The sequence below is a fragment of the Zalophus californianus genome, chromosome 3, assembly GCF_009762305.2.
Source record: "Zalophus californianus isolate mZalCal1 chromosome 3, mZalCal1.pri.v2, whole genome shotgun sequence".
In the NCBI taxonomy this organism is placed as follows: domain Eukaryota; kingdom Metazoa; phylum Chordata; class Mammalia; order Carnivora; family Otariidae; genus Zalophus; species Zalophus californianus.
In genome coordinates, this window is record NC_045597.1 from 133400199 (window position 1) to 133421223 (window position 21025).

At 37.7% G+C, this 21025-nt stretch overlaps 1 protein-coding gene across 3 annotated transcripts in view; it reads right to left on the reverse strand.

The window, feature by feature from the left end:
* Window positions 1-594: 594 nt before the first annotated feature.
* Window positions 595-21025, reverse strand: part of CCDC173 (coiled-coil domain containing 173) — a 34735-nt gene continuing 14304 nt past the window's right edge. For all 3 annotated transcript variants that reach the window (XM_035726465.1, XM_035726466.1, XM_035726467.1), the window contains exons 5-9: window positions 16702-16858; window positions 11323-11462; window positions 8468-8660; window positions 7597-7761; window positions 595-1848 (exon numbers count right to left, since the gene is read on the reverse strand). In XM_035726465.1, coding sequence (XP_035582358.1) covers window positions 1504-1848; window positions 7597-7761; window positions 8468-8660; window positions 11323-11462; window positions 16702-16858 — 1000 coding nt within the window. In that variant the 3' untranslated portion in view covers window positions 595-1503. The remainder of the gene's footprint in view (window positions 1849-7596; window positions 7762-8467; window positions 8661-11322; window positions 11463-16701; window positions 16859-21025) is intronic.

A 21025-nucleotide genomic window follows, 5' to 3' on the forward strand; every position in this document is an offset into this window, starting at 1 on the left:
AGGACTAATTTTATTAAAAAGATTTTATTTATTTGAGAGAGAAAGCACAAGTGGGTTGGGGGGAGGGCAGAGGAGAGGGATAAACAGACTCCCCGCTGAGCAGGGAGCCCAATGCGGGCCTCAATCCCAGGACCCTGGGATCACAGCCTGAGTCAAAGGCAGGTGCTTAACCGACTGAAGCCACCCAGGCGCCCTTAGCCACATTTTAGCTGTGGATTTCTTATCCTATTGGCAGATTACAACAGTTGTGTTTCCACTGTTCCGAGTGCCTTGCAACTCAGTTTTTGTCACTCAATTGTTTTGTGATTAATTTTTAAGACTTTGCATAGTCCTTTTGTTTTTAAAATGTGCTTAACTCTAGTAGACCAGCCCAGTTGAAAGTAATACGATGAAACTGTTTACATAAGGGAAGAAAACTCTAATGTTTTATGTTCTTCACTGGGATAAGTTCGTTATAAAACATTTATGAAATTAACCATTTTGTAGAAACATGTTTCCTGTGTTGTAATGTGAAGATAGCTTCATCCAAAACTAGTAATCACCCCCAAATGTACAGTACTTTCTTAAACAATTTAAAGAAGAAGATACGTGGCAGAGGTTCCCTGACTTTATTAGTTCATTGAGCCTTTGCATCTAGGTAACTTTTAAAATGGTGGCAACCCTAGGCCAAAAGAACTACTGAACAATTTAGTAGCCCTGTGAAAAAGGAAAATACCTGTATTTTGCTCTTAAACACATTCACCAATGGGATAATATGTGAAACTTAGTCATTGTACAACTCAAACCTTTGAGTCACCTGTGTATACCTGTGTATCAAATTGCTCATATAACTACTTGTAGAAAAATTACTTCAACTCGAAAACAGTAATTTACACAAGTCTAGCAAGATGCACTCTACAAAATAAACCACAAGTCATAAACTAATCCTTTTGTTAGCAATAATATTGGTAGTGTTTGAAACTAAAAAGTATTGAAATAAATTTCTGCTGAAGAGAAAAATACAATGCAATATTCAACTGTAAAAAGGAACAAGTACTGATAATGGTATAAGATGGATGAAACCTGAAAATAGCTAAGTGAAATAGGCCAGACACAAAAGGCCACAGTATGATTCCATATAATTATATGAAATACCCAAAATAGGCAAATCCATAGAGACAAAGTTGCCAGAGGCTGTGGAAAGGGAGGGGAAGTGGGAGGTGACTGCTTAGGTACAGGGTTTCCCTTTGGAGCAATGAAACATTCTGGAACCGGATATGGTAATGTTTGTACAATATTACAGCTATACTTGTAGCATTAAGTACGTATTTTTAAAGACTAAAATTACACTTTGTTGTGTATGTATTATCAAAGGGATTAAACTTTGGTAGTGAAGAATCTATTAGAACAGATGTAATTGCACTTAGATGAAAAGCAGCTTTATTAACAAATTATAAGCATAAAATTCACTTATTTGTAGCTCATATTAGCTACAACTTAGTCTTCTCAATCTTAAACTTTTTTCTACCATGTAAAACCTAGCTTTCCCTTAGACTTTTGAAAATTACTATATTTTGATCCCTGAGAGTTATAGAAAGGGAGCTGGACTCCGGTGCCATCATTTGCCTGATAACTGGGTCTTAATCCACCTCTGTTCACAAAAACTGGTCCACAGCCACCTCCATGTCCTTCCTGTACAGCTTTTACAAGAGGATAAATATATTTATTTGTTGATTCAGACTCAAGTTGAATTACTTCTCTGGCATAATCTTGAAATTCCTTCTCCTTTTCAGCCACAAGAGCTTCAGTAAGTCTGCAATACTCTAATTCTGCTTGCTTTTCTTGCTTTCTGTTAAATTTATTTTTGGCCTATTTGGGAAAGAAAGAAAATGCAATTTCATATTGGTAAGATCAATTTTCTAAATATACGTAGTATTTGAAGTTGTAGATAGAATTTTCTAAACTCGCTGATAGGTGACAAGCTCTGAATTAACAACTACAATTGATCCTTGAACAACACAGGGGTTAGGGATGCCATCCCCTGGCACAGTAAAGAATTCATGGATAACTTTTGATTCTGCAAAACTTCTAATAGCTTCCTGTTGACCAGAAGCCTTACTGATACATTAAAGTTGACACATTTTGGATGCATATATGTATTACATGCTGCGTTCTTAAAATAATGTCGTTTTCTTAATTTGGGGTGGGTGTATTTCTAGGTTATGTGGTTCATCTCCAGGTTTTTTCAAATGGTAGCAAATCTCCAAAAAATTTTCCAATGTATATATTGAAAAAAATCCATGTGTAAGTGGACCCCCAAAGTTCAAACCTGTATTGTCCAAGGGGCACCTGTATATACTATAATTTCAGAAACTCCCATGCTTCTCACAATAGTATGCTCAAAGCAGTGGCTCAGTGAAACGATAGTCTTATGCAATAACATATCTTCAAACAAACAATATAACAAAGTAGTTAAAAGCATGAACTTTAGGTAAAAATTAAATGAGTTTAGAATCCTGTTTCTACCATTTATAAAAATGTGTACTTTGGCAGGTATAGAAAACTTACCGATCACTGCCTCCAACCCTTCCACTTTTTTTTTTGAAGATTTTATTTATTTGACAGAGACACAGAGAGAGAGGGAACACAAGCGGGGGGAGTGGGAGAGGGAGAAGCAGGCTTCCCGCAGAGCAGGACCCTGGGATCACGACCGAGCCACCCAGGCACCCCCCCCTTTTTTTTAAATCTCTACACAATGTGGGGCTCAAACTCACCACCCTGAGATCAAGAGTTGCATATTCTTCAACTGAGCCAGCCAGATGCCCTTCCCCCATCTACTATTCTGAAAGAACTCACTGAAATCCACTGTTCTAAGTCAGCCCAATATACCATGTGACCCAGCCAAATAAGATTAAATCAGCAGTGACTATCTGAATGAAATTAAACCAATTACATTTTCTTTTCCCAGGAACTTGAATTTGTAACAAGTGACATTTATCAGTGTAGGTTGGTTGATCTGGAACTGGTTGGAGTACTCTTAAGTGATTTACCAAAAGCCAATTTATATCTCATAATTTTTTTCTTTTAACTCTTTATATTTGCAAAAATATTGTTCTTTTAACTGATTTTATGAGGTGATTTTAATGAAGTCTGATTGACAACTTTTTGTCTTAGCAGCATTTTAAGAAATGCTGAGTTTGAGTTTGTAAAAAATTGAGTGATTTTGTCTACTTATGAATATAATATTTATGAAAATATTTTCCTAAATCAGTAACCAGCACTTAAGTATAAAAGAGCCCAAACCTGATAACTACTGTACACTGAAATTTATAAATAAATAGAGCAACCATACCATACTAAATTCAAAATTAAAGTTTATGTGCTAAAAGGATTATGTGCTATTTGTTGAATTGGTGATACAATATCAGGAGTTTGAAAAAGTAGAAAATGCCCTTCAAAAAGATTGAGAAAATCAGAAAAAGCTAAAACCACTCTCATAAAAGGTAAAATGCTATAATTTGGGAACTTAAAGAGCAACTAGGATATGTTTCTTTGATAGCAATTTGTGAAAAGATATTAAGGAAGCAAGGAGAAACATCTCAAGTACAGAAAGGAAGTGACAAGGGAAGGAAAGGATTAGTATAATGGATCATATGATTGATGCCTCAATTTTGATTGCATTAAGCATAAGTAGATTTATAAAGAAACTTTTAAAATATTGTTTTAAATTCCGGGGCACCTGGGTGGCTCAGTTGGTTAAGCAACTGCCTTCGGCTCAGGTCATGATCCTGGAGTCCCGGGATTGAGTCCCACATCGGGCTCCCTGCTCAGCAGGGAGTCTGCTTCTCCCTCTGACCCTCTTCCCTCTCATGCTCTCTGTCTCTCGTTCTCTCTCTCTCAAATAAATAAATAAAAATCTTTAAAAAAATATTGTTTTAAATTCCTAAAAATTGTAACAGATGGGGGGAAATAACAAGCATCTTTAGGAGATGCTAATTATTTTGAATACTGGAAGATAAAGGGAGGGGATCAAGTATTTATTCTGTCTTTTCTTTAAAAACTGTACCTCAGGGAAACGAAATTGTTGATCATGAAAAGTTCTTTGAAGACTTGAGCAAATGAGTAAGAAGAAATGAAAGACTATCAATATCTTGCCACCTCATGAACTGAGAGATCTAGGCAATAGTCATCAAAGGCTGTTCATGTCATAGAAAGTGACAACGTCACCATGTGCCTTCTGATGGAAGTATACAACACCATGTAAGACTAATTTTCACCAAAGATTTGAACCTGAATCTGACCTCAACTAGATTTTACCTGAAACGCAGGAAACAAACTACACAACAGGGGTTCAACCATAAAAATCTGACTGTAGTAATTCTAAAAGACAAACCCTGTAAACCAGTAAAACCCCTCAACAAATAAATTGGAAAACAATAAAAGACAAGAAGGGAGAACTGAAGAAGAGAGGGGTGGAGGAGGAGTGTTAGATAAGAGACTTGAAAGACATACAACCAAATAGAATATATGGACCTTATTTGATCCTGATTAAAACAAACTAAGGGGTGCCTGGCTGGCTTAGTCCATAAAGCATGTGACTTCTGATCTCAGGGTCTTGAGTTCAAGTCCCACATTGGGCATGGAGTCTACTTAAAAAATTTTTTTAAAAACCAACAAACTAAAAAAAATACGAGATAATTTAAAGGAAATTTAAAGACTGAACATTAATTGGTTTAGATGTAATAATGGAATTGTGATTATGTAAATTTGTAAAGAGTCCCTGAGTTTTGAGAGATATATACTGCATTGATAAAATGATACCTGGGATTTGCTTCAAAATAATATGGCAGATCCTACTTCTGGCAACGGCTACATGAGGAGGTTGGTCATTTCCCCTCTATAAAAACAAGTTTAAATTCTCATTTCAAAGCACTATTAAATGATCATGTATAAGCAACCACTTGAGAAATGTGTTTTCATGAAAAACTGCTACTAAATCAGGTAAGAACTGCAAGCTTTTCTGGGGGATATTGCTATCCCTCCAGCTCCTCCAGCTCAGGTGGTGAAAACTTGCAGATTTGCTGGACAATGATTACAGATTCCATTTGGATTGAGTAGCAAAGCAGCTAGAAATTTAAGGGGGAGATTCTGGAAGTGAGATAGGCATAGAAGGGCTGAAATAATAAACTCTATGGACATCCTTGTCTCATTGATAAACTACACATTCACACAAGAGACCCCAGGGAGCTTAGCAAAAATTAAAAGCCTGGGGGAAATTGTGAATTTGCTGTTCTTAGGAATAACATCCTCAACCCACACATAGCTTGTGCGGCAGGGATAAAAGCATCACTGTCTTAACATCACTGAACTGAACGTAAACTCCACCCACATTACTGGTTGACTGTCAAACTGTCAATCTGCTGAAAACCAAAAATAAAGAAATTGTTGAAACCAGCAAGAGAAAAATGATGCATCACATTCAGGGGACCAACAATATGATTAACAGCAGATTGCTAATGATAAACAATGAAGGCCAAAGATGATGGAACAATATATTCAAAGGGCTGGGAAAGAATGATATCCAGTAATTCTATACTCAATGAAATGAAGACAAAGACATTTCCACAAACACATAAATAATTTATTGCTAACCCACCTGCACTATAAAACATGCTAATGGAAGTCTTCAGGCTGAAGAGAAATGGCCAAGAAACATGAAAAGATGCTCAATATCACTCATCACTAGGGAAATGCAAATGAAAACCACAAGTGAAACCCACTTCAAACCTATTACGATGGCTATTATAAACAACAACAAAACCATCAACAACAAACCCAGAACAGAACAAATATTGAGTATTCAGAGAAATTGAAACCCTTGAATATTGCTGGTGGGAATGTTAAGTGGTATAGCTTTATAGAAAACAGTATGGTCATTCAAGGGGCACCTGGGCAGCTCAGTCGGTTAAGTGTCTGACTCTTGATTTCAGCTCAGGTCATGATCTCAGGGTTGTGGGATTGAGCCCTAGGTAGAGCTCCATGTCCAGTGTGGAATCTGCTTGGGATCCTCTCTCTCCCTCTGCCCCTCCCCCCACTTGTACTCTCTTTCTCTCTCAAAATAAATAAAATCTTTAAAAAAATAGTACAGTGGTTCTTAAAAAAGTTAAACCTAGAATTACCATATGATCTGGCAATTCTATTTCTGTGTATAAAAACAAGCAGGACTCAACAGACACTTGCATACCAATATCCACAGAAGTATTATTCACAATAGCCAAAAGATGGAAACAGCTCAAATGTCCATGGATGGATGGATGTATAAACAGAATGGGGTATATACATACAATGGAATATTATTCAGCCTTAATAAAAAGAGGAAATTCTGACACATGCTGCAACATGGATGAGTCTTGAAGACATAAGTAAAATAATACAGATACAAAAAGACAAATATGATTCCACTAACATGAGGTACCTGGAATATTCAAATTCATAGAAACAGAAAGTAGAATAGTGGTCACCAGGGACTGGGGGAATGGGGGAATGAAAAGGTACAGAATTGCAGTGTAGGATGATGAAAAAGTTATGGAGATGGATAGTGGTGAGAGTAAATGCACTTAATGGCCCTGAACTGGTACACTGAAAAACGGTTAAAATGGCAAATTTTATGTTATGTATATTCTACCACATTAAAAAAAAATGTTAAAACACAATAATAAAACAAACAACCCAGGGTACTTGGGTGGTTAACTCGCCTTCAGCTCAGGACATGATCCCAGGGTTCTGGGATGGAGCCCCACATCAAACTCCCTGCTCAGCGGGGAGTCTGCTTCTTTCTCTCCCTCTGCTGTTCCCTCTGCTTGTGCTCTCTCTCTCTCAAATAAATAAAATTTTAAAAAACCCAACCAACTCAAATGAATAAATGGCAAAAGATCTGAATACATACTTCATAAAAGAAGGCACACAAATGTCTATAAAGGACATGAAAAGATCTTCAAAATCTTTAGTCATTAGAGAAATGCAAAACAACCCCATGAGATATCACTATGCTAGAAATAGTTCAAATTAAAGGATAACAAAAGCAAGTGTTGATGAGGATGTGGAACAGTTTGTCCTTGCTTATGTTGCTGGTAGGAATGGAAAATGGTATAGCCATTTTGGAAAACAGATTTAAGTCATAAATGATTGGATGCCAGGTCCTCTATATGTGTTCTAAAATCTCTGGCACCCCTATCACCCCAACTCTGAAACCTATGAGATCCCAATCAACATAATCTCTGGCCTATAGTTATAAAGAGGGGGAAAAAAGTAAAATGAAGAAGATAAGCATCATGGCCTGCTGTATGCAATTGCATTTTCTTTAATATTTACTAAAGCACAATAGACACTGAAGAAGGATAAATATTTGCGCAAAAGACATAAACCTAGTATGGGAACTTCAATACCTATAAAAAGAGAAATTAACTTCACATTTTTTATGTATTTTATTATGTCATATCCATAATGATCATTTGATCTTATTTGACAGATGAAACCACTCGGGAAACAGAAAACTAGCATCAACTCTACATTACATATTTACTGTTAAAATAAGTATAAACATTTAAGAATAATTACCATTTGCTGAATATGGGCATCTCGAACTTCTTGTCGTTCTTTATCAGCTTTGCGTTTTTTCTCCTTTTCATGCTCCTGGAAAATCCGATCTGCTTTCAGGATAGCCAGCAATTGTTCTTTATCCTCTAGTTTCCTCTGTCTTTCTTCTTCCTCTTTATTTTTCATCTAGATGTTAAAAAGCAAAGGGAAACAATTTTTTTTTTTTTTTTAATCAACCAGTGCTCTCTAATAAAGCACAGTTAGAAAGCTCCAAGCAGAAAGCCTGGAGCAATACAGGGGCAGAAGTTACAGGTACCTGGGCTGATTCCCACATGATCAGTTTACTTTGGTTTTGTTCTATTTCCCAAATAACAGGAAACACACAATGAAAACTTGAGTGATACTGGTTTAAAAAATAAAATACAAGAACAGAATAGCAAGATCTTCTCAAGGTAGGGGAATATTTGTAGGTAAAAAATTTACTGCTATAATGTTTATAAACTATCCAAATTAAATGTTACGACAGTCAATTATGTAGGAGATAAGGATTATCTGAAGGATTAAGAAATACAGAAATGGGTAATTTTTATTTGGTTAGTCTTAAAAACACTCAAATGTATATTAAGTGAATAACAATTTTTGCACTTCAGATGGTTCTGAAACAGAAGAGATTATTTTGTGTCTATCAATATCTTATTTGTAATTGATTATCATGTGATCTTCTGTTAGAAATTAAACATGGTCTGATTTCAAGAATATAGGAAGATAACTCATACATTGTTTTTCAAATCTTTGCTAGTTTTTTGTCAGAGAGGGAGAGGGAATGGAAACTACAGTGGAAAGGACTTAAAAATTTTTTTTAATTTTTATTTGTCGTAATTGAATTGCTTACCACAACAGCTCTATATTCTGCAATCGCTTTTAATTCTGCTTTGTTTTTTTCATATTTTTCTTTTTCTCTTTTTTCCCATTCAGCCTCAGCTTCTGCAGTATCTCTAGCAATAATCAAATCTTCATTGTCAAGTTTCTCTTTTATCAGTTCACTCAGCACGTTATTTATTCTTTCTCTCCTTTCTTCCATTAGCCTATAACAAAATAACCATCACTTGTTAAATCTTCATGAATAGATTTGTTATGGAGCCAATATAATTTCATTAGAAATCAGATATTTTAGGGACACCTGGGTGGCTCAGTCAGTTAATCAGCTACCTTCAGCTCAGGTCATGATCCCAGAGGTCCCAGGATCAAGCCCCACATCGGGCTCCTTGCTCAGCTGACAGCCTGCTTCTCCCTCTCCCTCTCCCTCTGCCTGCCACTCTGTCTACTTGTGTTCTCTCTCTATTTCTCTGTCAAATAAATAAAATCTTAAAAAAAAATCAGATAATTTATAGTTTTTTACAAAACTGAAAGGAGCCCCAATGCTCCTTATATGTACTGATTATTTTAAGTGGAAACTATTTTTAATACTTTTATTTTTAGAATACAGCATATTTTAAAGTAATACATATAATATCTTGTGTACATGCGTGTGTATGCGTGCATGCATGTAGGAAATAAAGTATTAAAATTCTCACAATGAAAAAATTTTCAAAATACTTAATCGGATACCCTGCTTACTCTAACATTGGAGGCTTAGGTTATAAAATAAATCAACAGCCTTTCTTTAAATGAAACCTCAAAAATATCTAGTAAAAGTTACCAAATCCTGAATAAATCCATCCTCTTACTATATAGTCTGTTTATAATTTATTCATAGCACTTTATTGACTTCATCTATTTATATGAAGGTAGACAACGTCCTTTTACACTATGAGATTCCTGAGCTCAGAGAATGGGTAAGTCCTCTCTCCAGTTCAGAGCCAAGCATGGTGACTGGCACATCATTAACCATAACTAGGTATTTGTTAAAGGAATAGGGGCATTTTCATTTAGGATTGGGCAAAAAATACTTTCAAATTTAGATGTGACAGATTCACTAATTTATGGAATGAATTTGCAAAGCAATGTGGGAGAAATGATAAGAAAGGACACAGTGCAGGGCGCCTGGGTGGCTCAGTTGGTTAAGAAAGGACACAGTGCATATCCCAAGGAAATTACAGTCTAAAGTGGAGAAAAGACATTTAAGCAAATAACAATACATGGCAAAGGGTGATACATGCCAATGAGAAAGCTAGAAAGTGATATAGGCAGATGAGTAAAAAGGAAGGCTTCATGGGAAAGGTGACATTGCATCTAGACTTTCAAGAACAATATTCTAAACACTTTTATTGATTGCCTACTATGTTCCAGACATTATTCCAGGTGCTGGGGATATAATAGTAAACAAAAAGATTAAAAATCTCTGTTCTTCTAGAACTTTCATTACAGCTGGGGTAGAGGGATAGTGAACAAAGTAAATAATTAAAATGGTGTTATATCACGCAATGAGGAAAAAGTAAGCAATTAAACAGATAAGCAATGTGGGGGGCGGGGCTGTAATTTTAATTAAGGTAGTCAGGGAAGGCCTCACTGAGAAGGCAACATCTGAGTAATGATCCTTTTGAAAGAGTTTAGGGAGCTCAGCATTCCCCAGAGAGGGTACAGGAGAAGTCCAGTGTGAGTGATGAGGAGGCAAAGAAGGAGAGAATAGTACAAGATAAAGTCCAAGAGATGAGGCTGGGGTCAGCTGGGAATTAGGATGACGGAGAGCCTTATGGGCCTTAGTAAATACTCTACAGATGATATAAAGCCATTGGAACGCTCTGCACAAGGCAAAAGTGGAATGTAGACAGAAACACAGTGTACTGAAACTGGCCTCCTCTCTCTGACCTCATCCCAAACTTATCACTAAGGTAAGCAATGACCTCCATATCTGACATTTCATTTTTCAAATCTCATTAAGGGGCACCTGAGTGGCACAATCAGTTAAGTGTCCACCTCTTGGTTTCTGCTCACATTGTGATCTCAGGGTCATGAGATCAAGCTCCCTGTTGGGCTCCACACTCAGTGCAGTCTTCTTAAGACTCTCCCTCCCTGTGCCCCCCCACTCTCTCTAAAATAAATACATAAATCTTTAAAAATCTCATATAATCCCTCTATTGATCTAACATCAATGGCTGCTCACCTTCATTTCTTACCTACTCACCACAGGTGAGCTCAGCTGTATCCACAGTTCCAACTACCACTTATATATCAATGGCTCACAAAGCTATTTCTAGCTCATATCCCTCCCCTACAGCAGAGATTTCACTATTTCCAACCGACCACCAGATAGATGTCCTTGATATTCCAAGGGAAACCTAACTCTGAAATCATCATGTCACTAAATGCCCTAGTTATATATAATGACTTACTCTTTTTTTTAAAGATTTTATTTCTTTATTTGTGAGAGAGAGTGCACAAGCAGAGGGAGAAGCAGGCTCCCCGCAGAGCAGGGAGCCCGATGCGGGGCTCGATCCCAGGACCCTGGGATCATGACCTGAGCCGAAGGCAGACGCTTAACCGACTGAGCCACCCAGGCATCCCAAAACATTTAATTTATTTATTTATGTGAGAGAGAGAGAGAGAGAGTGAGAGGCAGAGGGAGAAGCAGGCTCTCCAGGACCCCAGGATCACGACCTGAGCCAAAGGCAGACACTTAACCGACTGAGCCAGCCAGGTGCCCTATAATGACTTATTCTTAAAAACTCCTCTCATATCACAACTTCTGATTTATAATAATTTCAGATAGTACTTTATTAATTATATGAATTACTTTTAAAAGCTTACCTGTGTGTTTCAGCTTCTTTTTCTTTCCCTATTTGTGTAAGACGCTTTTTTGCTTTGATAAATTTTCTAATCTTTTCATCTTCCTCCTCTTGCTGCTGCTGTTCTACAGCTTTGATGATATTTTTGTCATTCATATGTTCCTTGGGGGAAAAAACTGTGTATTATCACAAAGAAAAATATCTTTCAACATATGAATATCTAATAAGAACTTATCAAATGGTCCAAGTTATTTCTCTCTTGGGAATTTATCCTAAAGAAACAATCAGAGATACGCATTAAGCTTTATGTACCATGTACTTTATCCCAAAGTTATTTATAAGAGTGAAAAATTGGAAACTTCTAAATCTTTAATAATGAAGAAACGGTTAAATTATACTCTCAATGATATGGGAAGATACAAATAATATAATGGGTAAGTGGGGGGAAAGGAGAATATAAAATACTACACAGCAAATTTCAGTTTTGCAAACATATATGGGTACAAGTTTATAATCTATATACTATTGGAAGAAATATATCAAATGTTAATAGTTATCTCTGGGGTATGAGATTATATATGTGACTTTTCATCTTAATGCTTTTCTGTATTTCCTTTCAAATATCTCATTTCTTTAAAATATGTAATTAAAAATAATTCTAGGGGAGCCTTGGTGGCTCAGTCAGTTAGGCAGGTTTCGGTTTCGGCGGGGGTCATGATCTCAGGGTTGTGAGATTGAGCCTCACATTGGGCTCCATACTCAGCAAGGAGTCTGCCTGAGATGCTCTTCCTCTCCCTCTGCCCACCCGCTTCTGCCCCTCCCTGTGCTTTCTCTCTCTCTCTCTCAAATAAATAAATAAGGGGCACCTGGGTGGCTCAGTTAACTGTCTGCCTTTGGCTCAGGTCAAGATCTCAGGGTCCTGGGATCAAGCCCAGGTCAGGCTCCCTGCTCAGAAGGCAGTCTGCTTCTCCCTCTGCCCCTCCCCTCACTTGCGCGCGCGCTCTCTCTCTCTCTCATAAATAAAATCTTTAAAAAAATAAATCTTTAAAAAATTCTATAATCAGGGGTGCCTGGGTGGCTCAGTCGCTAAGCGTCTGCCTTCGGCTCAGGTCGTGATCCCGGGGTCCTGGGATCGAGCCGCCGCATTGGGCTCCCTGCTCCACGGGAAGCCTGCTTCTCCCTCTCCCACTCCCCCTGCTTGTGTTCCCTCTCTCGCTGTGTCTCTGTCAAATAAATAAAAAAAAAAATCTTTTAAAAAAAATTCTATAATCAGAAAAAATACATTAAATATTTTCATCAATTTTCATTTAATGTTTAAATAGTTAATATACTTCTATGGTACACAAATTAAAAGTATTTAAATAATACACGGTATAAAGTGTCCTTCCTTCGCCATCCACTGTCTGTCTCCCTATATTCCCAATTCCTCCACCAGACTTGATCACTGTGAAACTAGTTTCTTGTCCAGACTTTCTTTTCCCATATACACAAGAAAAGATACAGATATATAGTCTAACAAAACATTTTGATATAGGTCATTATTTTTCAAAATAAAAATCTGTTCATATCAGCATATATTCCATGACTCCAGCCTGAGTTAGCCATCATAAAAATAGGTGCCTTTGAACACAATAGTCTGGATATATAGATATTAGTGTATTTAGTTACTGTAAGTAGAAACCAATTCTAGTGAAGATGCAACACTTTATCTTCCAATATATTTATAACTCAGGGTCTACTACGCATCTAGCATTCTTAAGTACTCTCCTATCTTATGGCTATTACTTTTAAAAGCCCATAATCTGGTTAGGAGAAGCATTAGTCAACATGAAACGCTAATAACAATATCAAACTGTTAAAGGTGATTGTTTTGAATGATTTCTTAAAAGTTTTATTTTGCTGGTTTTTTTCTAAGTTTATTGTAATGTTCAAACAGATTGTTTTTTCATAGGAAAGAATAGAGTTAATTAACACAAAGTTAATTCTCATTTTTAAAAGTTGAAAGCCTCAGCTCAAGGTCACATTGCTAGTTCGTGGCAGAGTTAGCATTCAAACGTCTGTCCCATTCCAAAGTGTCTTGGAGAGATAAACATATTGCATCCATGAAACAAGAATAAGATTTTATGCAAAAGGAACAATAGCATTACAGGTAAAACTCTTGGAAATTAAAACTTTGGTAGCTAATTGGTAGCTTAATTTGGTAGCTTATTTTATTTTTTTTAAGATTTATGTATTTATTTGAGAGAGAGAGAGCAAGGAAACAGGGAGGAACAGAGGCAGAGGGAGAGAGAGAATCTCAAGCAAACTCTGTGCTGAGCATGGAGCCCGACTCGGGGCTCAATTCCATGACCCTGAGATTATGACCTAAGCCGAAATCAAGAGCTGGATGCTTAACCGACTGAGCCACCCAGGTACCCCTTGGTAGCTAAATTTAAAATTCAATAGAAAGTTTAAAAGACAAAGTTGAGAATAACTCTCAGAGTCAAACAAAAACCAAAAATGGCAGGAACAATTAATTGCCTACCCAAGATTCTTTCTTCTTTTTTGCATTAGCAGCAGGACCCAGATTTTGTTCAGAGTGGCAACATGCTCATCTAAAAAGATTGTATTTCCAAGCTTTCTTTTCAGCTAAGTATGTCTAATTATGACCAATGAGATTTAGTGGAAATCGTTAAGTGAAACTTCTGGAAATGTTCCTTAAAAGGAGAATAGATAGTTGGGCATTCTTTTTTGTCCTTCTTGCTGCCTAGAATGTGGATATGAGGGCAAGAGCTCCAGCAGCCATTCAGGGCCATGGGGCAACTTTGAGGACAGAAGCCATCTATGTTCCAAGAATAGCAAAGCAAAAAAAGAGAAGCCATTTCAGTCCCTGTTGATTCTGGAGTTGCCATATCAGCCTTGGAATGACTACTCTGCACTTCAAAGTTTTAATTTATTTAAAGTACTATTACCTTTGAGCCTTCCCCTAAGTAAAAAAATGAGAAAAGTTTTTTTTTAATTACAGCATCAATTCAGAAAGTCCAATGTGTATCACAGGGGTTCTAGAACAGAAGAGACAAAATGGAAGATTATACAAGAAATAAAATAAGAAGAATTTCCAGGATGAAAGGAATATATGTTTCCAGATTGAAAGCATCAACTGAATGCTCAGCAAAATAATAAAAAAGAACTATACCAAAGTATGTCCCTGTGAAATAAAAATGACCCAGAAATCTTTCAGAAAGAGAGAGAAAAATAAAATACAACAGATCACATAAATAGGCTGAAAAACCTAAATGGCATCATACTTCTCAACAGCAATACTGGAAGTCAGATGATCATGAAACAATGAATACAAAATTCTGAATTCTGAACCAAAATTCTATATCCAGTCAAACCATAAAGCAAATATGACTTTAAATGACAACCTTTTCTTTAAATTTTTTTTTTTTAAGATTTTATTTATTTATTTGACACACAGAGATAGAGGGAGAGAGCACAAGCAGGGGGAGCGGCAGGCAGAGGGAGAAGCAGGCTTCCTGCATGAGCAGGGAGCCCGATGTGGGGCTCGATCCCAGGACCCTGGGATCATGACCTGAGCCGAAGGCAGCGGCTTAACCAACTGAGCCACCCAGGCGCCCCAAATGACAACCTTTTCAAGTAAGAATTTTAAAAATTGATCTGTATACCCTTTCTTAGGAAGTTACTTGAAGATGTATTTCAGTAAGATGAAGAAGTAAGCTAAGAAAAAGGAAGGCATGGAATTCAGGAAATGGGAACTGCAGCCCAGGAAAGTGACCCAGGGAAGTCCCAGAATGACAGCTGGGCAGGAGGCCCAGAGAAGGATGGAGGACTTGCATAGGGGAGCTCTAAGAAAATCAAGAACATAGATAATTTAATATTACTTAGATGAATATTTGAAAACTAGTATCAATATACATTTGACAACTTAGAGAACATATGGGAAAAAACTAAGGTATATAGTCATCAAAGCAAATACACAATTATTTTAATCACAGAAAAACATTTATGCAAGCAAAGAAATATAATCATGGTATATTACTTGGCTCTTCAGAGAACAATATTTATATAATAATAATGATTTAGCTAAAATTGTGACATAATTATTTCAGGGGAAGGGGAGAATGGGAAGGGGACAGCATTAGAAAAGAGCTAAATCCTCAACTACCAGGCCAGAGAGACAATGTCTAAAATTGATAAATCAAGACACAAATCTTTAGAACTTGATATATTTTTTAAATATGCAGATAATTTAGAATATAATTTCATATCAGAACAAACAACTAAGAGAACCTGGAAGTGGCTGTCTCCCTGAAGCAGAAGGGGAAAGCAAAGAACTGCTACTCTTCTTTTAAGCCTTTTGGTGGTGTTTGATGTTTAAATTCTATGCATGTATTACTTAAGAATAAAAACTAATTTTAAAGAAAAGAATGTAAAAATTAGGGGTGCCTGGGTGGCCCAGTTGTTAAGTGTCTGCCTTCAGCTCAGGTCATGATCCCAGGGTCCTGGGATCGAGCCCTGCATCCGGCTCCCTGCTTGGCGAGAAGCCTGCTTCTCCCTCTCCCACTCCCCCTGCTTGTGTTCCCTCTCTCGCTGTATCTCTCTATGTCAAATAAATAAAATCTTTAAAAAAATGTAAAAATTACAAAATAAAGTGAGTTGCAACAGGCACAAAATAACTATTACATTTATTGAGCACTTATTAACAGTGCAGCAGACACGGAACACACATCACCCGATTCATTGCTCACAACTCTCATTTAAAGGATAAGAAGATGTGGGGCGCCTGGGTGGTTCAGTTGGTTAAACATCTACCTTCGGTTCAGGTCATGATCCTGGAGTCTTGGGACTGAACCCCGCATCAGGCTCCCTGCTCAGTGGAGAGTCTGCTTCTCCCTCTGCCCCTCACCCTGCTTGTGCTCTCTTTCTCTCAAATAAATAAATAAAATCTTTTAAAAAAGGATGTGAAAATGTATTTACTTGAAAAAAAAGTCTCATTCTTTTCTTTCTTGTTCATGCATGAGAGCACATCCACATAAATCCATAGCAAATAGAGCTCCCCCAAAAGTACAGTTAGAAACCCAACCTAATGACAAATTGTTTTCTACTCCACAATTATTTATAAAAAATATATTAAAAGTCATGCATTGGACTTTATACATATTTTAAAGATTTTATTTATTTATTTGACAGAGAGAGAGAGAGAGATCACAAGTAGGCAGAGCAGCAGGCAGAGGGAGGAGAAGCAGGCTCCCCGCTGAGCAGAGAGCCTGATGTGAGACGCAATCCCAGGACCCTGGGATCATGACCTGAGCCGAAGGCAGACGCTTAACCGACTGAGCCACCCAGGTGCCCCTGGACTTTATACATTTTTTGAATAAATGCTGTATTTTTAACTTACAGAAAACAGTCTTCTGCTTTCATTTATCTCTTCTTTTTTCTTTTCTAGTTTTTTCCTCATTTCTATTTCGTATAATGCATTTTGTCGCTTTATTTCCTTAGCATCCTTTTCTTCATGTTTTCTCCTTCTTTCTTCTTCCTCTTTATGTTCCTTGATTCTAAAGTAAAAACATAACCAAATTGAGAGCAAAGCAGAAAAATAGGTTATATTTTGAAGAAATGAATTAGATTCTTACCTGGGATGATTTGAAGCTGTGGGGAAATTTGTGAATTTCTTTGGGGACAAGAACAGATATATAAAAAGCAGTAATTAAAGCCAAATCTAATTTTGGTTAGCCCAGAATTGCCAATATTTTCCTTTCTCCAAAATTTGTTTCATTCCTGACCAAAATTAAGTCCTATACTAGATTCAAATGTTCCTTTCCTTTAGAAAGAACTAGGTAAGTGAATGACAGTATAGTGGAATGGTGACATTATTTTACAGAAAAGTCCTTAATCCTTAGTGTTTCTCAATTTCAGCACTACGGGTCTAGCCTCTTAGGAAATGGGCTAGCCACCTTGGCTGTCATTCTTCGTCTAGCCAACATTCAGTAGCTATTGATGCCTTCTGTGTGGTAAGCCACACAGGGCTTACTTGTGAGTTCTTCAGAGATCCTTGAGCACCCTCCTTACTGCAGGGCTGTGATCTGGGAAATTTAGCTCCAGCTCTACCTCTTCAACCCACCTTCCCAGCTCCATCACCATCACTACCAGGAGCTTCCACCATCAGTACTTTATTGCAAACTCTGAGTGCCCTCATCTGGCAATCAAGCCTCTGCATACTGGCAAGGCGGCTCAGCCTGAGATGCCTACTTGCCCGTGCATCCTTGTCAGCCAATCAAGTGTGCAGGCTGCTCTACTGCCATTCTCTATCTGCTGTCTCTAATTTTTTTCCTTCCTGAACAGGTAGACACAGGGTAGATCAACAACACACTTACATTAAAAAAAGACTGAGGAATAAAGCTTTCTTTCATATGCACCCAATCCAAAAGAATTTTTTCTTGGAGTCTCATCGCTCAGCTCCAGAGGGGGAAATCCCCTTCCCCAGGGCCATGGAGGAGCACACAGGTGAGCTGGTAAGCGCATGTGGTATCAGGAAGCTAGCGCAGGACAGGAGATCCCCAGCTGATACATCTGTACAGAGTAAGCAGCTTCAGAGCCGCAGCCACTTTCTTTGGGAGGAGCTAAGAAAAAAGTCACCGTCGGCTACAGCTAAACCAGGTTGTTTTTTTTTTAAGATTTTATTTATTTATTTATTTATAGGTGTCATTTTATTTTTTAAAGATTTTATTTATTTATTTGACAGAGAGAGACAGAGCGAGAGAGGGAACACAAGCAGGGGGAGTGGGAGAGGGAGAAGCAGGCTTCCCGCTGAGCAGGGAGCCCGATGTGGGGCTCGATGTGGGGCTCGATCCCAGGACCCTGGGATCATGACCTGAGCCGAAAGCAGATGCTTAACGACTGAGCCACCCAGGCGCCGCTACAGCTAAACCAGGTTTATGATTGTCCTAAAAATACTAGATTTTCAAAAAAATTTTACTGTATATCTAGTTTGTTAGATTCTTAGAAGAAGATTCTTTGAACTGGTGAGAAACCCACCTGATGAAGAATGGGAGAACAAAATTCCAGCCAGTGGGAAAAACCTGTGAGAAGGCCCTGAGGCAAGCAAAGGTTTGACAGGTGCTCAAGGCCTGGGAGATTGGTATGATAGAAGTAGAATAAGGGAAGGAGTGGTAGGAAAGGAGGTTGACAAGATGAGGCCAGATCACACAAGGCTTTGTGGGAGATGGTCATTTCCATTTTCTTTTAAATGAACAGAATGCCACTGAAAAGTTTTAGGTGGGAGAATATGATCAATTTTTATTTTAATAAAATCTCTCTGGATGATGAATTAGGAAGAGAGAACAGGAGGCCAGTTAAGGGGTTGATGCAATAATCCATTGGGACATGAAGGTGGCCTGGACTAAGATGACAGCAGTAATTTTAAGATTCATTTTGGAGAAAAAAATCCAACATCAATTGCTGATAGATCTGTTGTGGAAAATAAAGGAACATGAAAAATTGAGGTGTATTCCTAGGTTTCTGATTTGAACAACTGAGTGTATAAGGGTGCCACTAGAAAGTCCACTGTGGAGGTGGAGAATCAAAATTTTATTTCATATTAGACATTTTAGATTTTTTATATCTATGAGACTTCTAAATGGAGATGTCTTAAAGGCAGTTGGATATGTGAAGCTGGGACTCAAAGGAGTGGTCTGAACTAGAGTTAAAAATGTGGAAGTTATTAGATTTAAGATGGGTTTTTAATCATTAGGAATGGATGAAGATCACTTAAGCCCTCATATCTCTCTCTGCTTTTTCTCTAGATGATCTTATCCAGGGGGAAGTGATGCAAACTATCCTATGATGATTTTTCCTTCTGAGAAGCTGATGAGATTAACAGTTAACTAAGTGAGCTGTTCTTAAGCAAGGTCTATTGGCCCCTTCCCGGAGAAAGGCTTACCTATCAATAGAAGGAAACAGAATTATATGCAGTATAATAATCTACAGATACTGTTAAATTTCTTTTCAATAATTATGTTTAAGGGGCACCTGGGTGGCTCAGTCGGTTAAGCGGCTGCCTTTGGCCCAGGTCATGATCCTGGGGTCCTGGGATCGAGCCCCACATCCGGCTCGCTGCTCAGCGGAGAGTCTGCCTCTCCCTCTCCCTCTGTCTACTTGTGCTCTCTCTCTGTCAAATAAATAAATAAAATCTTAAAAAATAATAATAATAATTATGTTTAAGATTCTGAAGATTCTCAAAATCCCTTCATTTGGGGATTTTTGGTGTCATTAGAGGCCTTCATTTACCCCATCCTCATTATGCCCACTGGGCTGTGAGCCACAGGAAGATTCTTATACTGCTGAAAGCCCAACAATGGAATAGACTGCCCAGGTCTGCAGCCTAGAGATTGTTTTAAAAATGTGTGAAATCTCACTTTCAGGCACAGGGCCAGCAGCTGTACAGTGTGTTTTAGTTATCCATTGCTGAGTAATTACCCCTGAATTTAATGGATTAAAATAATAAACATTTATTATTTCACACCATTTCTGAGACTCAGGAATCTGAGAGTAGCTTAGCTGGGTGGTTCTCCAGAGGTTGTGTCAAGATGTTAGTTGGAGTAGTAGACATCTGAAGGCTTGACTGAGGCTGGAGAACCCATTTTTACATATCTCTTGGTAGGAAGCCTCAGCTCCTTGCCGCATGCACCTCTACATAGAGCTGCCTGAGTGTCCTCACACCATGGCATCCTCAAGAATGAGTGATCCAAGATAACAAGAAGGAAGCCACAATGCCTTTTATATCCTAATCTCTCTCAGGATGTTACACAACATAACTTCTACTCATTCTCTTCACTGGAAATGAGTTACTTTGTATAGCCAGCACTCAAGGGAGGGAGGAATTAGATTCCACCCTCTGAAGGGAGGAGTATCAAAGAATGTGTGGACATATTTTAAATCACCACCAGGTAATACCTGAATAGCACTTGGTAATATAATTACCAGGGCATGCAAAAAAGTGTGCCTCTTGGTATCCTCTAATTTCCATTTCTTTGTGATTAAAAGAATTAAAATATGGTCTTTTCTCAAAGTGGAAAGTCATTCCAAATTTTGGCACACCTTAGATACATGGCACATCATGACCTGGCCCTTGCCTCTCCCCAATCTCTTCTTTAACACTGCTCTCTTAGGCCTCTTACTATAGTCATCTTGACTACTTGTAGTTACCCAAATCCACCATACTCTAACTTACTTCTGGGCCTTCACCCCTGCTACTTCCTCTGCTTAAAATACTTCTACATCCCCACTATTTGCATGACTTATTCCTGCTCAGTTTTCATACTTTGGTGCTAGAACTGATCTTTTCTAAAAATTAGTCCCCTCTCTAGACAAGATCAGATGTCCATTTTATATGCTTCCACACATTCTGTATATATATATTTGCCAAAATATCTACTATTAATACCCTAATTATTTGTTCCATATTTATAAACTCCTCCCCAGATTGTGAACTTCTTAAAAAAAAAATTGTATTCACTTTCACATTTTCAGTTACTAGAAGAGTAGCTGGCAAATGGAAGTTGTCCAATAAATGTTTATAACAATGAATGGATGATTGGATAAATGAATTTGCTAATGAATGAATAAATAGCCTATCTTAAAATTTTTCCCCTCAATAGACCCTTATTTTAAATTTTTTTCTTTTTAATTTTAAATAGGGCTCCACACCCAACATGGGGCTCAAA